This window comes from Callospermophilus lateralis, chromosome 4, assembly GCF_048772815.1.
Source record: "Callospermophilus lateralis isolate mCalLat2 chromosome 4, mCalLat2.hap1, whole genome shotgun sequence".
In the NCBI taxonomy this organism is placed as follows: Eukaryota; Metazoa; Chordata; class Mammalia; order Rodentia; family Sciuridae; genus Callospermophilus; species Callospermophilus lateralis.
The window spans coordinates 22168023-22188107 of NC_135308.1; the positions used below are offsets into that span (position 1 = coordinate 22168023).

The following is a 20085-nucleotide window of genomic DNA, read 5'->3' on the forward strand; positions in this document are numbered from 1 at the left end:
AAGCCTTTCTGGACAGGGCTACAAATTTGGGCTCTAAACTGTCTAGCAGAGAAAAACATAATCTTTACAACATATATAAAATCCACACCCTAAAGGCAAACCAGCTGCTGAGAACCCTCACCACCACAGAGAGCAGAGGAAACCATAACAAAGTGAGGCAGGCCCTCCAAGGCATTCTTGGGGTAAACCAGTGGCACATGTCGCAAACCCGCCTTGCAACAGTCCTCAGTGGAGGGCTAGATCAGTAATGGCCAGCCCTCTCTATGATCTCCTTCTGTGACATACACACTATCAATCTCAGTTTACAACTAGGGACACTGAGGCATAAAGAGGCCGAGTAACTTTCCCATAGAACAAATAAGGGGCTAAGCTGAACTTCAAACCAGGTCTGTTCCATCCCAGGTCTGTGTTTCCATCTTCAGGCCACACTGCTTCTCTAAGCGCATCACCAAAAATCACAGGTATGGGGCGGGATTGGGTGATGCCATGGTCCAGAACTGTAGCAATCTGATGTTTTTGTCTTTATTCAACCCAGTGCTGGAACAAATAGTCTGAATGCACAAGCCAAGGTATGTGCCCGGACAAGAGGTATCTCACTGTTGCCAGTTTCTTGAAATTCAACTGCCTATAACCTTAGGAAGCAGGGACTACTGATTCTCTCTACTGCCTAAGGTCTTTGCATTTGCTTCTTCTTTGAATTCTCTCTCCAGTGTTCCTTTGCTCTGAATCCATCTCCCTCGGCTATTCTAATTCTCCCTATGAATTTCTCCCATTCAGATGTTTTTAAGCAATTACTGATTATTCTACCTGTAGGATGGTTTTCAGAAGGAAATCAACACAACCTCAGGGAGCCTTCTAGGACAGTCAATATGTTTAGAGAGACATTGGTACACTAGATGAGAAACTAAAGGATGAATCCTAAATGCAGAGTTGGTATCAATGTATCATGGGACTCAAAGCTAACCCTTTAGCCTCTGGGATCTATCTCCTCAAGTATTTCTATAAATGTGTCTTTAAAAGAAATAAGCAAGATCTAGAAACTCTAGGGAAATAAAGGCCAAGCCTTCAGAAAACCAGGTTGAACTGTAATAAAATTAAATGTGTTTTTCAGAGTTCTTCCAATAGCTTCAGGCCAATGAGGCTCATTGTTAAAACAATGTTCAGGTTCCAAGCAAGAGACTCTCTAATTTTTTTTTTTTTTTTTTTTTTGGTAAGATTAGCTAAGGTTATTAAGATTAAGTTATTAAGATTAAAGATAGGGATCCATCCCACCCAGCAAGTATCAGCATAAACTGCAGGTGACAGGAAGTGGAGTGTGCCAGATCCACATGATTAAATACTAAAAAGAAAAAATAAAGATTGAAGCTATACTCACTCCAAGGGCAGCTGGGTAGGGGACATCTGACGGGAAAGTGAATGAGGGGCCAGTGGTCACTGGGCTGCTTGGGGGTGGGGTCACAATTAACCCGGTGGTACTTATATGAACCTGCCAAGAAAAAAAACAAGTTATTAAAAAGAAGGAGGTCCCATTTTTAAAAATCTGTACCTTTTGTTATTTTGGGAAGGCAGAATTCTTTTCAGTATATTCAACCCAACTGATTACCTAATTTATATGAGGGATTTTACTGGATACTGCAGAGGCATGTGACAAAAGCTGGACACTACAATATTGTATGCACAGAGCTGAGCTATTGTTAGTTTCACAACAACATGCTACCTCATTTTTGCCTGCGACCATGGGTCACACTGCCCTTTCAGATGGTCAGACATCTGGTGCTCCACTAAGCTAACGATTCTGTTGAAGATTCTGCTAAGGTGAGTTGTGGCTGATCACTCACCTGTCTCTCCATTGTTGAATCTAGGTAAAATTCTTAAATATTTTGTTATCTTCAAGATCATTTTTCATGACTTCTAGTCAGCTGGGATGCTTAATTAAAATGCAGCTGCCTAGACATGCCTACAGCAGGCAATTATTTATAAAACCTTTAAAGGAACAATGTCAAGCCAAATTAGTTGTTTTCAAAGGTGTCTTGTCTAGGATACTGCCCAAGATTAATTTACTAGAAAGAAATTGAGTTATTCGGGTCATTTCATTGCCTGTGTTCAATTACTTGATCAATTTTACTCATGTTGCAGAGCAGGGCCAACTCAGAATGCAATGGTGCTGTGTGATGCTGTGAAAATTAGGGAGTGGGATGGGTTCCTGAAGAAATAGACTGTTTTTTCCTCTACCATGTATAGAAGCAATGTAGTTCACTGGAACCTTGTTTCTCCAAAGAAACAATGATACATCAAAAATGCTAGGTTCAAAAATGCTGAGGATGGAGCTCAGTAGTAGAACACTTGCCTGGGATGCATGAGACCCTGGGTTCAATCCCCCATACTGGGACGAGAGGAGAAGGCAGGGGGAAAGCTTGGTTTATAATAAAAATGTAATCCCAGCCAGGTACAGTGATGCACGCCTGCAATCCGAGAGACTGGGAAGCTGAGGCAGGAGGATGGCAAGTTCCAGGCCAGCCTCAGCAACTCAGCCAGGCCCTGAGTAACTTAGTTGAGATCCTGTCTCAAAATTAAAAAAATAAAAATAAAAATAAAAAGGGCTGAGGATGTACTTCAGCAGTAAAGCACCTCTGGGTTCACTCCTAAATAAATAATATATAAGAGGAAAAGAACACTGAAGGTAAAGGTGGGCCCGAGTAAGGAAAGGAAGACAGGAAACCAGGCGGAGAGCCAAAGGCAGATTCAGCAATGGGCCTCACTGAAACCTGCACACTGGCCCTTTGCTGGGCAGAGGAAAAGTTGAGCCCTGTTTCAGAGCCTCCCATGGACCATTTCCCATAATCTCCACAGTTAGGAGGGAGCATGTCACATATGCTACACATACTCAATGCTTTATTGTGGACTGTGGTTCCCTCCAATGTACACAGTGCCCAAGATAAGTGGGGTTTTCTATAAACCTGGGCGGGAGAAACTGGGAAGCACTTCAAACACTTCCCATCCTCTTCTAGAAATAACTCCTCCCTGAGGCAACACGTTACCACCGAGAACAGAACTGCAGCGCGGGAGGAGTGGTGGGGTGGCTGAAGGGGAAAGTGTTTTAATGGAACACAGAAAGAGCCTTGTTTCCTAAGCTATTCAAACCCAAACAACAAAATAGCTCTACTTTTACAGTCTTCACTCCCAGCTTGGGTGTGGCAAGAGCAGATGTGCTCACACCTGGCGGCTGAGCTCTCTGCAGAAGGGGTAAAGTCTCTATTTATCTTTCTCTTTTGATTTTTCTTCTACTCCCCCAATGCCTGCCCATTCTCTCGAGGCTCTTCTCATTCACTGCTGTCACCATTCTTAGCAGAAGCTTGTCTTTCATGTCAAGAAAACCTCACTGTGCAAATGTTGCTGGATCCCAAGATGGAAATGCAGGGTCAACTTCCTGTTAGTGAATGCCTGTCTGGACTGCCTTTTCCTGCAGAACCTTATTTAAAAAAACCTTCCATTTTGAATCTTTCCAGGTTCACCTCACTTAGTACTCCACACTCTGATCCTCAGTTCATGTTTGTTTTTCACATAGGGATGATTAGTTACAGGACTAAAATCACATGGTTCCATCTTCTATTCATTTTTTAACTGATTCACTCATTTGAATATTGTGTGCTCACTGAATGTCTGCCCTATGGGATGTCATCAAAAAACAAAAAAGACCTCTGCCTTCATTGCACTCATGTTTGTGTGTGTGTATGCGCCCTACTTTCCCTAAGAAGATCAAAAGTCGTGCGACCTAATCATTTTTTAAAAAAGTCAAAACAGCACAATCTCACTCAAGAAGTGGATGCATATAACTCCCAACACACAGTATGAATCTACAGAAGCAGTATTAAATAAATGATAAGGGAAAAGGTTTTTCAATAAAACCGGCAAGGAACACAAAAATTACGTGGTAAATTTTTATTCTGTGATCCAATACAGGAACTTATTAAACTGTAAACTTCTTAAGGACCAGGACTACTATATATTTCTTTCCTTTAAGGGGAAATACTCTTGTATTTATATATATTTTTAAAAACCCAAAGCTATAATGTGAAGCAAATGTAAAATCTGCATGAATCTTAAAAAATGATCCAAGACTAGAAATAAATTTCTCCTGCATGTGGCAGGCTTTACCTGGGACTAAGCTTTTTGACCTTTAAGTTGAAGGAAATATAGCCATTACCTAATTGGATAAAGCTAGTAGTACTGGAATGTAGGCAGGCGCACAGTCAGGCTCATTTTATACTCCAGAATTAAGGCCTAAGGTAGGGAAGTCCTATATCTTATGTATTTTGACGTATACATTGCCTAGATGACTACAATAATAAGGTTCCCAATAAGCATTTACCAAATGAATGAATGCAAGTTTGCAGTCAACTGTGTTTTTATTAACATAATAATTATGTGCAGCTTATTATGTGCACAATACTGGAGACTGAAGCCAGAAGCACTCTACGACTGAGCTACATCTCCAGTCCTTTTTTACTTTGAGACATGGTTTCACTAACTTAGCTGAGACTTGCTTCCTCAAATTTACAATCTTCCTGCCTCAGACTCTCAAGTAGTTGGGATTATAGGCATGTGCCTCCACACCTAGCTATATGACTAATTTTTAAGACAGTCAAGTATTGATGAATAATGAGCTTTTAAAAAAAATGCAAAGCACCTTTGCTCAGGGTGCACCACTATAATCCCAGCTACTCAGGAGGCTGAGGCAGGAGAACTGCAAATTCGAGGTCAGCCTGAGCAACTTGGAGAGACCTTGTCTCAGAATAAAATTTTAAAAGGCTTATGGATATAGCTCAGTTGTATAGTGCATGTGTAGCATGTGTGAGGCCCTGGGTTCCATTCCCAGTAGAGGATAAAATAAATAAATAACCCACAGGCCTATTTCTAATTTAAATTAAATGTTTCTTTCCATCTTTTCTCTTCTTTCTCTACAACTCTGACTGGGAAGTCTAAATATCAAGGTGAGTTATACAGATGTAAGGAGCGGCAAATGTTATGTTTCAACAAGAGCATCTTGAATTTGAGGAGAGATCAAATTTAAGCTGACAATATCTTCCAAAGTAGCACTATGAGAAGGTTTTGTAAAACTGAGTGACTGTTTAGTGAAACTGATATTATTTGACCCATCTTGTAAGTTCTCATCTTTCCTCTGAAGAAGATTTAGTAGTTCTGGGTTGACATACTCCTAGTTAACTTTCCATTCTCTATTTTTTCACCTATGCAGTGGCACATGCCAGTAAGTTGCAGCTTGGGAGGCTGAGACAGGAGGATCACAACAAGTTCAAAGCCAGCTTCAGCAACAGTGAGGCACTAAGCAACTGGATGAGACCCCATCTCTAAATAAAATACAAAACAGGGCTGGGGAGGTGACCCCGTGGTCGAGTGCCCCCACGTTCAATCCTTGGTACCCAAAATAATAAAATAAAGGCTTCATGTCTCAGGAAAACTATTACTTCAGAAGCTGAAATAAATTGTACTTCCCAGCTAGTGAACAAACACGCTTGCAAATAGATCCTTTTGTGACCTAGCTCTTTTTTTATACCTCTCTGAGGCTTTACCTGAGAAGGGGCACTGCAGGAGAGCCCAGACAGTTCGCTGATCCTCGCGGCAGCTGTGGGGTTGCTGGAGCTGATGAGCACAGGAGGGCTGATCTCCATGGAGTGGCGGTTCTGGGCGGCCTGGGAGGACTTGTTTGCCATGGTGAGGGAAGTGAAGGAGTGCCGCTTTTTGGTGTTCTTCTTGGTGTCGGAGTGCTTTGGGGCAGTGCTGCTCTGGGCTGCTGCTGAGGTACATTCTCCAGCATCAACTCCTGGCATGGGAGGCTTGTCCCATTCTATCAGCTGCTTAGCAGCCGAGTTAAACTGCAAAAGCAACCAACAAGCCAACGTGAGAAGTCTCATTGAGATTCACTGTCAACGTGGTTTTTGTTAAAAAGTGTCACCACTTTCTAGTTAGCACATACAAGTTACATTCTGACCACCTGAGATGCCGTTCCTGCTGATACTGGGATTTCATTGTATTTCTGTCACAGGTAGATATTAAATCGAGAATAATTCCAATGCAAGACTTGAAAAGGTAAAAACAATTTTTTTTCCTTTAAGAATTTTCAGAAGGTCTAATTTTAACATCTGCCAGAAACAAAGGAAGATGTATTTCAGCTCGCTGACGAAATTTAGAGAACAACCAAAAGGGTATTCAGGTATTTGACAGAATCACCCTGTTACACGGTAATGACTGGGCATTTGCTCAATTTGAACACTGAGGGAACAACTGTTGGCTTTGGCAAAAATGAGCAAGACAACAAAGAATAAAACCGTTCCGTATTAATGCACATGCTCACAAACAAAACCTCCTGCCTCTGAGGAACCCCACAAAAAAGGTGGTAGAAATTCTTGATATATTTTTGTCATGTCATTTTGTCAGTTATTTTCACATGTGCTCAAATTTTAAATCATAAGAGGGTAAGACATGAAATTTGAGTCCTCTCAGCAAGCTAACTTGGTCTCTTTGAAAAGTCCTAGTATAAAAAACAAAGTATGAGGGGGTCAAAACATATGTACTGGGCTGATAAGATCAGCAAGAAAGGAAAGAACATTAGCTTTTTGTTTTCCCTGAGGCAAAAATAAAACATTTCCAGAAACCTTTAATGATAACAAGCTGCATATGACTTACCTAGATATTACAATAATGAAAAAACATGGGGCACACACACTGCTTAACCTCTTGTAAAAAAAATTTGAGGTGAAAAATAATAAACTGTTAAAAGGTAACATAGGTCACATTAAGGACAGAGGAAATTTTCCCATCTCAGATTTACATACTCAGAACTTCACAATGCCTTTATATGAAAGAGTATCCTCTAATGTTTTCTTCCTACCCGCCTCAATTCTTAGACCATGTCTTCTCACCCCGCAGATGAGACGCCCTACTAGAAGGGAAATCCTGCCAGTCAATATTTAACAAAATAGACTTGCTTAAGCACACACAGGCTCCTCGGGAAGCTGTTAATTGCAGCTCAACAGCCCAGGTGCTTCTACAGAAGATTGCAAATTGACTGACAATTTGTTCCTATGGCTCCCTGGGGACTGGAATTCAGGTGGCCTGTCTGAACCATAATTGGAAGGATAAATCTTTTTCAAACAGGAATATCTCTTCTTCTTCAAAGAGTCTTTCAATGGGATAAACTTTCAAGAACAGGCAGCAGTGTTGAATAAGACCTTACCAATGCCTGACGTACCCATGGCAGGAGAAAGGATCGTGAAGATTCTTGTGGTGTGTGTTTAGGGATGAAGAACCAAATTGCTATAAAAGGGTGGCCCCACTAAATCAGTATAGTGACGTTTGGCCAGGAAATCCAGAATTTATAAATCCTACTTTAGTCTAGGTTTCCCACCTTCTAGGTGGCCTCCAAGGAAACCAAATGCCCCAAAGAGGCAAGGTAATGTTTTGTTATTATGGAGGTGGAGGCCCCAACCTCAGAGTAGAGCTCTCAGGAACTTTAGTGAGCCCTAGCGGGCAGGGTCTGAAGCAAACAGGAAGCAAAGCAGGTTGCAGAGTTACTTCCTTTCCCCATCCCAAATTCATCACCTCTATGAAATGGAAAGCCAGAGCACCCGGCAGTGCTGAAGGAAGAGATGGAGAAGCCTTCTTACCTTATGATGCCATCTCCCCCAAGGCACACACCCTCCAAAGCAAGAAGCCTGATCTCTACTCCAGAATCTGGCTAATCAACTGGACACTCCTGTTCTGTTGAGTGAGAAACCTGAGGGAGTGTAAGAACACTTCCTCTTCCTTAGGGGCCAAAAACATGCAGAGGAGACTGCTGCATCTACTTGATGTGGTGTTTAGATTAATCTGGGGGTCAACTCATCAACTCTGTTAGCTGATCTTGCTTTGAAATATTACCATAATAGCAAACTCAGCCAACCACTACTTACAATTAATATTGTGTTAATATTTCTGGTTTCCATAGACTGTCCTCTGATATAAATATCTGAGAATTAAATTACTGTTCCCTGTATTTATTACCATTTTTTCTCATAAAAATACTGGGTGCTTCCTTTGTGTCTTTTTCTATACCATATCCTCTCCATTAAAATCAGAACACATTGAGCATCTGTTATATGCTGGATAACAGGCTAGGTGCTAGAGATCTATAGAGAAATAGTCTCTGCCCTTAAGGAGCTTTATAAACACACATTAAAAAAAAAATAACACAAATGCTTTCCATAATTTCTTAGGTCTGGCTACATTTGCTCAACAATATGCTTTTTGAGATTTGTCCATATTGCTCCATGAATCCGTTGTTTTCAATTGCTGTGCTAACAGTCCAGCATGTAAATAAACTATAATTTATCCATTCAACTGCTGATTGAAGTTTGGGTTTTCTTCCTTATTTTCTCCTCCCTTTCCTTCCTTCCAATAGACTGGATATTAAGAATAAATACAGCCATGAATAATTTAGTACATGTCTTTTAGTGGACATAAGCACTCATGTGAGTATATCAGGTACATATCTAGGAGTAAAACCTCAGGACCATAAGGTGGATATATTTACAAAAATAAAGTTATACGCAGATGCATGCAAATACGAGAAGCCACAGCATGGCATGGTAGAATTAGCACACTGAGAGACAGAAGACCACAATCCTAGGGCTAGTAGAGCCATTAACTAACTCTGTGACCTTAACATGGCCCATTTACCTCTCTACTGATCACAGCCTCCTGATCAATAAAATGAGTATTATGTCAAAGTCAATGATTTTTATGTCTCTTTTAGCTCTCTGAATGTACAATGCATAATATCACTTTACACATAGTTTATTTTCCTATTTTATTTCTATTCCCTTAAATAACCTAGTGTATTTTTTCTGCATTCCATTTTTACATAGGGTCAGTCATATTAGTTAGTAAGATGTCATCACATTTTAAAATCACTTTAGATTTCTTCTGAAGCAGCAAAAGTTACTATGAATCACATTGTCCCTTGCTTCGTTTTATAAGTTCCAGAGAAAATGGTAAAGTGAAGACTAGGTGGAGGCTTCAGGTAAATCAGACTGGAAGCTCAAGAGGCTTTTGTTGTAAGTGTAACTTAGCCTTTGGTAACAACAGGAAAGCAAGGATCTGACAGCTTTAAATAGGATTTTGATGAAATTCATTTATGAATGTTTGTTTGAGCTCAGTGGTATGAGCTTTCTGTGACATTTATCTAACTGTGACCTTTAAAGTTAAAAGTGTACTCATCAACCACAAAATAAATTTGTACCCTAAAATACCTACTTCCAAGCATTTGATGAGGAACTTGGACAAGACTTAGGTTGATACAAAGTAAAATTCAGTGTACTGGAGCTAAAGGCAGGGACTAGGGATTTATTGATCTTAAAATTCTTGTCCCTTTTTAAGGAGAAGCTGAAAATCTAAAAAGATTTGTCTTTGGGAGTTATCAGAAATTTAAGTAAACATGGCAGAAAATATTCACAAAATAATATTAATAACAATAAGACATTTTTAGAAACATTAAAATGAGCTTTCTGTGCATGTGGCTATCCTCTTTGCTAAAGAGAATGTGGTCTTTTTAAAAGATCAGTCTTAAACTTTTTTTTTTTTTAATCTTTTTTTTGGGGGGAGGGTTAGGGTTCTTTTGTTGTTATTGTTTTTTGGAACTAGGAGTGGAACCCAGGGCTTTGCAAATGTAAGGTGGACATTTTGCCACTGAGCTACATCCCAGCCCAAGAGACATTTTTTAAAGAGAAAATAATTTTAATGAGATCTACATTTAATACTCACTATTTCATATGAAGCTTTTCAGGTGAATCAGTCTCTAGCTTTGAATGCCAGAGAATAAAAATAATAGGCCTGAGAAGAAAATATTTTAATCTATAATATACTGCAGTATCCCCAAATTAATTGTCTTTTTTTTTTTATAAAAGGCAAATAAAACTTTCAAAAAGGAATATGTTTGTTATTTTTTTAAAGAAAATAAACAGTGTAGTATATTATGGGGAAAGAAGTCAAGGGTCTCAACCAGTTACCCACAACTGTCTCCTCTCAACCCATTTCCGGGGTGTATTTGCACTTAACAATTCATAAAGAATCCTTCACACATTTTCTATGTAGATATCATATAATGCATCTACTTTTAAAATTTTTAACACAAATGAAACCAGGCAATACATACTATTTTCTCCTTTAACAACAGCTCATAGACGTATGTCCATGTCAATAGAAGCAGGCATGGTGTTCTGTTATATACAGATGTCATCATTTAATATATTTTGGCATGCTTATGCAAGCATATCCATGGGGTAAGTTCCCAAAAGTGAATTTAATATTACCACAGTGTAAGCTTAAAGTATTTTTTGAAGAATATAGTCAAATTATATCACTTCTGACAGTGTCTTTGTTTCCCCACGTTGTTAACTCCATTAGTGTTGCCAAGGACTGGTTAAGCCTCGATTAGTTGGAAAGATAAGAAACTATATTGTATAGTTTAGTTCGTATTACTATATTTTATTAATGAGATTAAGCATTTATTTTCTCTTTTAGTATTTGCCTCTTTCCACATCTTCTCTGTATTGGTATTCTTCTTAATATATAAAGTACTCTTTATGCGAGATATGAGTATATACATGTCTAAGCTAGAAATATTGTTTCAATTTAAATTAATGTTTTTGTAAAGAAAATTATATTTTGCTTCAAATTTATCAATCTTTTCCATTATAGCAACTTAACATCAAGACTTAAAAATCTTATTTCTTGATTCTTTTTAAAAGGAAACCTTTTTCTCTTAGTATTTAATGGTTCCTTCCTTCCTTCCTCTTTATACCTCAGCCTTTGAACCACATGACTGCATGGCTTTTTTTTTTTTTTTTTTTTTTTTTTTTAAATAAGGAAAGAGTGCGGGGGGAGGGAGGAATGCCTTTCTTTCTTTATTTTATGTGGTGCTGAGAATCGAACCTGCTTAGCCCGTGCTAAGGGAGCGCTCTACCGCAGAGCCACAATCCCAGCCAATTGCCCTATCACTGTTGAATTACTGGTCCATCTTTTCCTCACTGGTTGGAAACAGTACCTTTATAAAGCCTTTATGCTGTAAATGTTGTATTTCAACATGTACTGCATTTCTAGGTTGAATGTTTCTTCCCCAGATAAATCAGACACTTTGAAGAAAACCAATGGATTAATGCTATGGGATAGAAATTTGTGTCCACTTTACACCCCTCTTAGCAGAAATGAAAATATTTGGTCCTTTGCAAGATGCTTCTGACAACTTGGCAGTGTGGAATTTATATTCCCATTAGTATTCTATTCTTCTCTGCAATTTAGGTAACAAAGCTTTTGTGTTTGGATGATCTAAATATAAAAGGCAAGCTCAGTCTTCATTTATAATACAAGACTTACCCACAGAAGAGGAATAACTTGAGAGACTGAAAGGATTACTTGGGGGTTTTTAGAATTGATATAAAAGCCTCCCTTAGGCAAAAACTCCATTTAGGTCTCTGTATATATTTGTCGAATGAATAAAAATATTTGTCTCTTGGAATCATCAGGGGGGGAAAGTCTGCTTCTGGACTAGTACTGTGCAACTGTATGAGTCATACATACAACTTCAAACTTGCTAGTAGTCACATTTAAAAGGATAAAAAGAAAAGATAAAATTAATTTTAATAACATACTTAATTAAGCCCAATACCTCCAAAATATTATCCCTTCTACACATAATCAACATAAAAAATGGAGATAGCAGCACTGCTTTTTTGGTTACCAAGTCCTTGAAATCCAGTCTGTATCATGTACTTATTATAGCCCACCTCAGTTTGGACTAGCCACATTTAGGGGGTGGGGTCGTACTGGGAATTGAACCCAGGAATGCTTTATCACTGAGCTAGTCCCCAGCCCTTTTTATTTTTTATTTTGAGACAGGGTCTAAGTTTCTGAGGCTGGCTTCAAACTTGTGATCCTCCTCCTCTGTCTGCTGAGTTGCTGGGATTACAGGCTGAGCCACCATGTCCAGCAGTCTAGCCACATTTCAATTTGTTTGAAGGTGACATGTGCATTGATAGCTCAGCTCTAGTCTGTATGTAGTTCATGAGGGGAAAGAATCCAAACAACAAGTGGCTGTCCTCATCACGCTCGATAAGCACCAAGAATTTGCTGAACAAAGAAAAGAAGCCTGGACTACTCCCCTGACCTCCTGTGGCCCACACTTCTGAAGCCTCCTGAACCCTGAGATAGTTGCAAAGACACAAGCTTTATTCACTTAAGCAGCAGTAAGAACAGGGACTCCTAATACAACCCCCCTATGTCCTGCCAGGGGAAAAGGTTTTACAAAGGGACTGTCCACTCTGCTAGGTTAGGAAGGGGAAACATCTGTAACTTAGCCCTTCACTTTACCTCTGTTGGCCCTTGCGGTTAAAAAATAAATTAATGAGAATTTTCCTTTTCAGGTTTCTAATTTTGAAATGAAGGTACAAAGGAAGGGTACACGTCATTGAAAGTCTAAAAAGAATTTGAGTTTAGTAGAGTTGAAAAAAGATACTGTCTAAGAAAACCACAGGTACATCCTTGAACTTGAAGTCAAAGGTTTAGGTTAGAGTCAGGAGTCCATTGGGCCTGGTGGTACACTCCTATAATCCAGCCACTCAGAAGGCTGAGGCAGGAGGATCACAAGTTCAAGGCCAGTCTCAGCAATATAGCAAGTCCCTCAGCAACCAAGGGAGACTCTGTTTAAAAAAAAAAAAAAAAAAATTAAAAAGAGCTGGGAATGTGACACAGCTGGGAATGGTTAAATCCCCAGTTCAAGGGGGAAAAAAAAAAAGAGAGAGACAGGTCTCCACCCACACAGGTAGAGTAATCTCGGATGAACCCTTTCCATTCCTTGGCTGTGTAAAACAGGGAAGGCATTATCACTCCAGGTAGAAATGAGTGTGGGTTAAGGTGCCTTGTAACCTATGAAGTACTATACAAACACGAGACATTCTTCCTTTCAGGGGCATCCAAGCCCACCATTCACTAGCTTTGTTGCCTCGGGCAAGTCACTTTACCTTGCCTGTGCCTCCCAATTTCTCATACGTTACATGAAGTTGGACTTCATAAAATCTATAGAGTTTCATGCCTAGGTGTAGTACAAATAACTTATCAACCCAACACAAAAATGCCCCATCCCAAAGATCCGATAAGCAGTGACCTCTATGAGAGCAATAATGCCCTCAGGTCCACAGTGAGAAGACTCAAACCAAATGGAGGCTTTTACTCATGCAAAGGTTTTTTGAGTGATTGTTACAAGTGAGCACAGTATTGAATAGGAAAAGAGAAAAGAGAACCTAGAAAATAGCACAGTGGATCCTTAATATGGGTAGGAGGTGCAAATTCACACACCTACAGAGCTCAGGCAGGTGAGGTTAGTAAGTGAACAGTGAGGTCACTCAATATTCACCAGATAAGGAAGAAGAATGAGTGGTGGGCATATTCTGGTGGCCCAGGGAGTATCTGTGTGTCTGTCCTCTCTCTAGGGCAAGTGGCTTGGCAGAATCAGCTGTGTTTGTTGTTGTTGTTGTTGTTGTTGTTTGTTTGTTTTTTAAGGAAAGCTAGAAATTAGTCATACGTAAAATCTCCTGATTTTTCATCTTAACTAATTAAAACAAAACCACTTTGAGCTGGGGCTGTACTCAGTGGTAGAGCCCTTGCCTAGCACATGTGAGGCACTGGGTTTGATCCTCAGTACCAAATAAAAATTAATAAAAATAAGAATACTATGTCCATCTACAACTAAAAACAAATTTAAAAAACAAAAAACAAACAAACAAACAAAAACACTTTGAAATCCAAGCATACAAGTCACCTGAGGGCCATATGAGTTAGTGGTGTCTGATTTAGGAAGGAAAAAATCCAGAAGAACAGAACAGGGGTAGGCAGAAAAGACACAGAAGACCTTGCAAAGCCTCCCTGGCCAACCATCTAACCAATGCTCCAGAAATGAAAAGCAAAGTCTCTCAGGAACATGAGAACAATGCTAGGTGTTATCTGGAGGACCAAAGAGAGGCTCAGAAAAGGCAGTTAATGGCAGCCAAGAGGGCACTTTGGGGGTCTGGAGGGGCCAAAGGCTAGTCAGAGGAATAAGCAAGAGGGCATAAGTGGCTCTTTTGAGAGTTATGGCAGGAAAAGGAAGAAAAGAGTAGAACTGTAAGGAGGAGAGGGTAGTCATGGAAGACCCTTTTTTTTTTTTAATCTTTATTTTTATTTGTTTATTGTTATGTGGTGCTGAGGTTCGAACCAAGGGCCTCATGCATGCAAGGCAAGCACTCTACCACTGAGCTACAACCCCAGCCCTGGAACACCTTTTTGAAGGGAGTTAAAGACAAGATCATTTTCTTGAATCAAGGGGGAGCCAAGGGAAAGAGAGTGATTGACATGCAAAACAAACAAAAATATACAAATGATGTGACCAAGTTCCTGGAGGACAAAAGACCTGGGGAAGACAGCAACTGCAAAGCAGAGCCCCTCACAATCATGGACGGTGTTATGTGCAGAAAAACTGAAAAGACAGAAGGAAACAACTCTGAAAATTAAGGCTCATTACTGGGGCCTGCTACTTCTGAAACAATAGATCTCCAATCTACTTATGGTACTGGGGAGAGAGACTCGTGAAGAATTTTGAAACTGGGCTCAGTTCGTGTAAATGACCACGAACTGACGATACATGAGGTTTGTATGTATGTTTCTATCTTCTATTTGTTCACTAAATGCACATCATAAATCAGAAATGCCTATTAACGAGTACACATTCCAATGATACATTTTATTTTCCAGAACTTCATTACCAGATGTAGTAATACTATGGAGGAAATATACCCATATCCCAAGAGGTACAGAATATGGAAATGTCATTAAATTCTAAGCAAAGCTTTGTCAAATGTGAAATGACACACTGACAGAAATTCCATCGTAATGTGTAATCAGTTTATAAATCAATGAACAGGTTTCTCCCTGGTCTTGGACAACCCAGAGTGTGTCTGGGTAGGGGATATGTACTGGCAGTAGGGAGGAAAGTGAATGGGAAGGAATCTGGCACAGGAGGAGAGTGAGGATGCTGACCACCATGACTTTACACATTTGTCTGAAGTCTTCTCAGCATATGGAGAAAGTTTTGCCTAGAATGTATGTAAAGCCTGATGTGTACATTATCACTAACCTTTACTCTAAACATTATCACTAACCTTTACTCTAAAAACTAATGTCATTCTACAATGCTTAGAAAAACTTGTACAAAATATTCCATTCACTATAGAGAAGCTTTTCTCCCATTAGTTTTAAAATCAAAATGCTTCTGTTCAAGCCACTTTTATCTTCCATATGCACACAAATAAATGCCCACACAGCACAGAATATTCAGCCTTCTTCGCGGAACACTAGACGCGACTTAACAGTTGGTTAAATGAAAGGAACTTACTTTGCTTAGAAAAAAAAAAAACTTAGTTCTAGCAAAATTCAGGATATACACAGAATATAATAAAACCTTTAAACAATAAAATTTAAAAAATACTAATTATGGCCATGATTAATTTGTGATTTTTCTCTTTAAAAGGCAACCGCACAGTTGAAATTGAGTAAAGGATCATTTCTGAAAATTAACCTTTTACATGTTAGAACTTGGAAGTGTTTTCATAACTTTTTATGCAAAAATCAAAACATCCCATATACTTTTTAAGACGGCAAAATAATAACAGTGATTTCGCACACTGTTAGGAACAATCGTCATTGCATGTCCTCTGAGATAAGTACAGGGCAATCGCCTAGGGCAGGATGGAGACTACCATTTCTTCTTAATTACCTACTGTGTCCCCCTAAACAAGGCACTTTGTCTTAAAAAATGGCAAAAATAATTAACTAAATTATGGTTTAGCTACTAGAGGGCTTATTATGTAGCTCTAAAAACTGATGGTTAGCAGTACTGCAGTTATGGGCAGAAGGGCAAAATCATGTATGTAATGTCATTAATTCATAAGGAAAAAGAATGAAAGGGTATTTACCAAAATTACATGTGATGAGATTTAGGATCATTTCTTCCCTTTTCAAGTCCTCTGGAGTGAAGTAAGGGTAAATTTTTTTACAGGTATATGGACAAAGAAATATCCCAGATGAGTTCTAAAGGCAGCAATTCCAAAGTACGTTTTATAGGAACAACCAGTAAAACTCAGCTAGGACCCTGGTCCCTGCCTGGGATTCCTGGTGAATCAAGGTGGACATTAGATACCACGTGTTCATTACCTAGATCTCTGGTCAGTCTAAGCAGGAGACAAACATTTTTATGTCCTATTAAACTACTCAGAGAACCAGAAACTACCCGTTCAGACAGGGAGGACTCAATAAATGTTCACTGATCTTTACAATCTTAGCTCCCTGAATGTTTTCCTTGTGAGAAACAAAAGGAAACTCTTAAATTCTGTTGAATAATGGATGGAGCATAAACTGCCCTACATAAAGTTCCTTACCTAATCTAGCCACTCTTTTTCACATGGCATCTCTGGCCCTATATTAAGCAGCTGTTGGTGGAGCTCAGAGGAGACCTGTCCTTGCTTTTAGAACATCAGGAGCCAGTGCCCATTTTTTCTTCTTTCATTGTGACAGAAAGAGAAGCAACCTTTTTTTTTTTTTTTTTTGTATGAAGCTGACAACATTCAGAAGACATGAAACCTACACCTTGGGACCTGCCCCACAGTATTAAAAGACCAACAAATGAAAGCTACTCAAAAGCAGATCCAATGTAATCAGCAGGTCAGGAAGAAAGGATGGTGCTAAGCCACAGTCATTCTCCTTTACTGGCTTCTCAACAGTATTTCTAAATTTCACTGATAGAAATGAACTTACTTCAAAACTGAAGGGGAAATTGGGGTGTTATGAAATTTAATACTTCTCCCTTACCAACTTCCCAACAATTGCCCTAAATTTCTTTTATAAACATTGATTATACTTTTTAATTTTAAAGGAAAAAAATTCATTCAAAAATATAAATGACAGAGTATTTCTTTATATAGTTCAATCAACTATATAAAGTCTTTGATTATTACATCAAAGACTATTATTTTGTCCTTCTGCTATCATTATTCTCTACAAAAAAGACTTTTAAGTTAAAAAAAAATCAAGTTAACACTGCTATTCTTAGTTACTGCAAGGGTCACCTTGGCAACTTCAAACCATGTACCTAAACCTCCATTTCTTCTTCTTTGGAACACAGATAATATCTTCCAGTCCTCTAACTCTGTAATAGAGGAAGCTAGAGATCCCACTTGTAAGACCATTTGTGCTTTCTGAGTCCTGTGCATTTGATCTTCCATGATCAAAGCTGTCAACACATAATATTCCTTAGCCAGAGGAACATATTCCTTCTATCCAAAAGTCTGTATCCTTTAGCCAACATCTCCCCAACCCTGCCCTCCTGCCTGTAAGTCTTTTACATATTACAAAAAAACAAACAGCATGGGTTGCCAGATCTAATCCACAGAGTATGGCTACCATTATTTTAGCCTGGGAAAATTCTAAACTTGGCATAACCAAATACTCACTGAGACTGGTTTAAAAGAAAAAAAGAAAGAAAAATATCTAAGGTCACACAGACCCAATGACTCTGAGGAATGTAACTCCCTGACATAACCCAGAGAAAAACCAATAAAACACATATCTAGATAGGGAATGATGGGAATATGAGCTGGAAAAATTTAAAGTGGGCAAAATTTACAAACTCGATTGTCTCTGGTTTAGAAACTGTGGTCCTACAAGTTCTTAGGTTGTTCATTCATTCAAGCAATATTTAGTGAGTATCTACAATTAGCAGTTGCTGTGTGAGAGCCTCAGGAGATTGTGGTCAATGGCAAGGTACTGGCCACTGGAGCTCACTTTCTAATGGTGGAAGGGAGGATGGGGAACAGTTGGTAAGCAGATGGACAAACAACTTGAAATAGCTAGAAAAACATGCTATGAAGGAATAATAATATGGTGGTAATAATTAGCCTTCACTTAAAAGCTCTTATAGGGTACCAGGCACTGTTCATTAATACTACTGAAATTAATTTACCCTATGAAGATGTTTTATTATTTTAAACATGAGAAGACCAGGCCCAAAGTCACTCAGATACTTTGTGTTGGGGACCAAGACTTGAATCCTGGCTATCTCACTCCAAAGTCCAAGATTTCCCCCACCATCAACCAGAACATATTTGAGATAAAGCAGCGAAGAGGAGAGAATTACCTTAGAGAAATCCTGTCAGAAGAGTGAAATGGGTCACAAAGAATGGGAATTGTAGCCCTATTTCTGACGGTAACTCAAAAATAAAAACAGCTCTCTCTTAGGCCACTCCTACACGTTATCTGCACATAAGGAATGCTTATCTTACATATTATCTATGGCAAAGAAGCAAGTTGCTAGGTTACTTTTTATTATTGAAAAACCCAAGTGATATTTCAAACAAATGACAAAAAAAATCAAATAAAATAAGAAATTTAATAAAAATGTACATTTCACTATAAACCTATAATACATACACAACAATGTTTGGAAAATGTCCAAAATCCCATATTTAGCACACTTCATTCAAACCTTTTGAATGCTAACAATCATGTCATCCTTGTCCAAATAATTGCTACAACTGAATGAGTCAGCTCCAAATTAACAGGCTTGTTAAAATCTTCCATTCTATTGTACAGACAACTGGTATTTTTGAACAAAGAAAGAAGCAGGCTACTAATTTCTCTTTCTTTTATTATTTTTTTTTTAACTGCACTCAAGTCTTTGACAAATATCCCCTTTGTATACATATCCTGGCATGGTGTCTTTCAAGGAAATTCTTACCACTTCCCACCACTTCCCAGCTAGCTCGAGTCAAGGACAAGTCAGTCTCAACAGAACCCAATCCACACTATCTAAATCATGTCCACAAAGGATGTGATCAGAGAATCTCCAGAGGCGAAACGTGAATGGGATCAAAGCAGAAGAACCCTCCTCGTGGAGCTAGACAAGGACTCTAAGGGACAGAATTTAGGGCCATTTATATAGCCATTTTTTACTCAGTATCCAAAGCAAGACAAACTCTTCTCTTCAGACGTTGAAGAGGTTTGTGTTTTATTTTAATAAGGAGATCCATATGCAAATCACAAAACTATCAATCCTCTTATCACTACAGTGCTGGTGGAGATTAGAGCTCACAGTTACTACCTGAGTCAAGAGGGAACACGGGAAGGCAGCATTTCTCACCATCTCAATCCTCCTGCTGCCCACCTCCAATGCTCAGCTTCTTTCAATCTGCCTATATTCCACACACAGCTCCACATCTAACTTCTGACCCACAGATTCCACTCCAGTTCTACAATCCTACCTCCAGGACCATCCTGTTCCGTTTCTGCCAAAGGCAAGGCCCTTGGACATTTCTTTTACCAATGCCAACCAGGAGAAGTTAGAAGAGTCTCAGCTTCTGCGCACACACCTGTGCAAAGTCAGACGTGGCTCTGGAAACTCAGGAATGCATTTGGTGGTGATTCTCTCGTTTGATCATCGTCATGCTCTGGTATCTGGTGTAATCTGCGCTCCAAACTACTCTTCAAAATGCACAGTGGTGCTGAACCTCTTTGAGACAAACTATCTCATTCCATCTTCTCAAAAACTCTGGGAGTTAACTGCTTTTGGCAGCAATGTGAAAAAAGCAAAAGCACCTAACCCTGATGGAGCCTTAAATGTCTGTTCATAAGATACAAGAAAACTACTCACAAATGAATTTTTGTACCATGGCCTGCTTTTATTTTGGAGACTATCTGGGCTCTAAAGTGGGCCAAATAAGATTAGGTATATAGAGTAAGAAAAAGACCATTATTTAGGAAATAGTCCTGGTTTTCGATTCTTAAGAGTTTCCTTTTCTGTATCTGATAGTGCCCTGGAAGGCATTCTGCACTACTGAAATAGGTGGATTTGATAGGCTGTGATTGAAATCTGTCTCTACTTCAATTGCCTGAGGGCTAACCCTGGTGCCACTAATCCCCAGATGCTTTGCTCCCCACCAGGAGCGTCAATCT

General features: G+C 39.1%; 1 protein-coding gene across 3 annotated transcripts in view; it reads right to left on the minus strand.

The window, feature by feature from the left end:
• Sh3rf1 (SH3 domain containing ring finger 1) overlaps positions 1–20085 on the minus strand; it is a 159987-nt gene that overhangs the window by 35816 nt on the left and 104086 nt on the right. For 2 of the 3 annotated variants that reach the window (XR_013091106.1, XM_076852356.1), the window contains exons 5-6: positions 5589–5891; positions 1376–1486 (exon numbers count right to left, since the gene is read on the minus strand). Coding sequence is in view for 2 of the 3 variants with exons in the window: in XM_076852356.1 (XP_076708471.1) it covers positions 1376–1486; positions 5589–5891 (414 nt within the window). In the remaining variant the exon portion in view is untranslated. The remainder of the gene's footprint in view (positions 1–1375; positions 1487–5588; positions 5892–20085) is intronic. The other variant, XM_076852357.1, reaches the window with a different exon arrangement.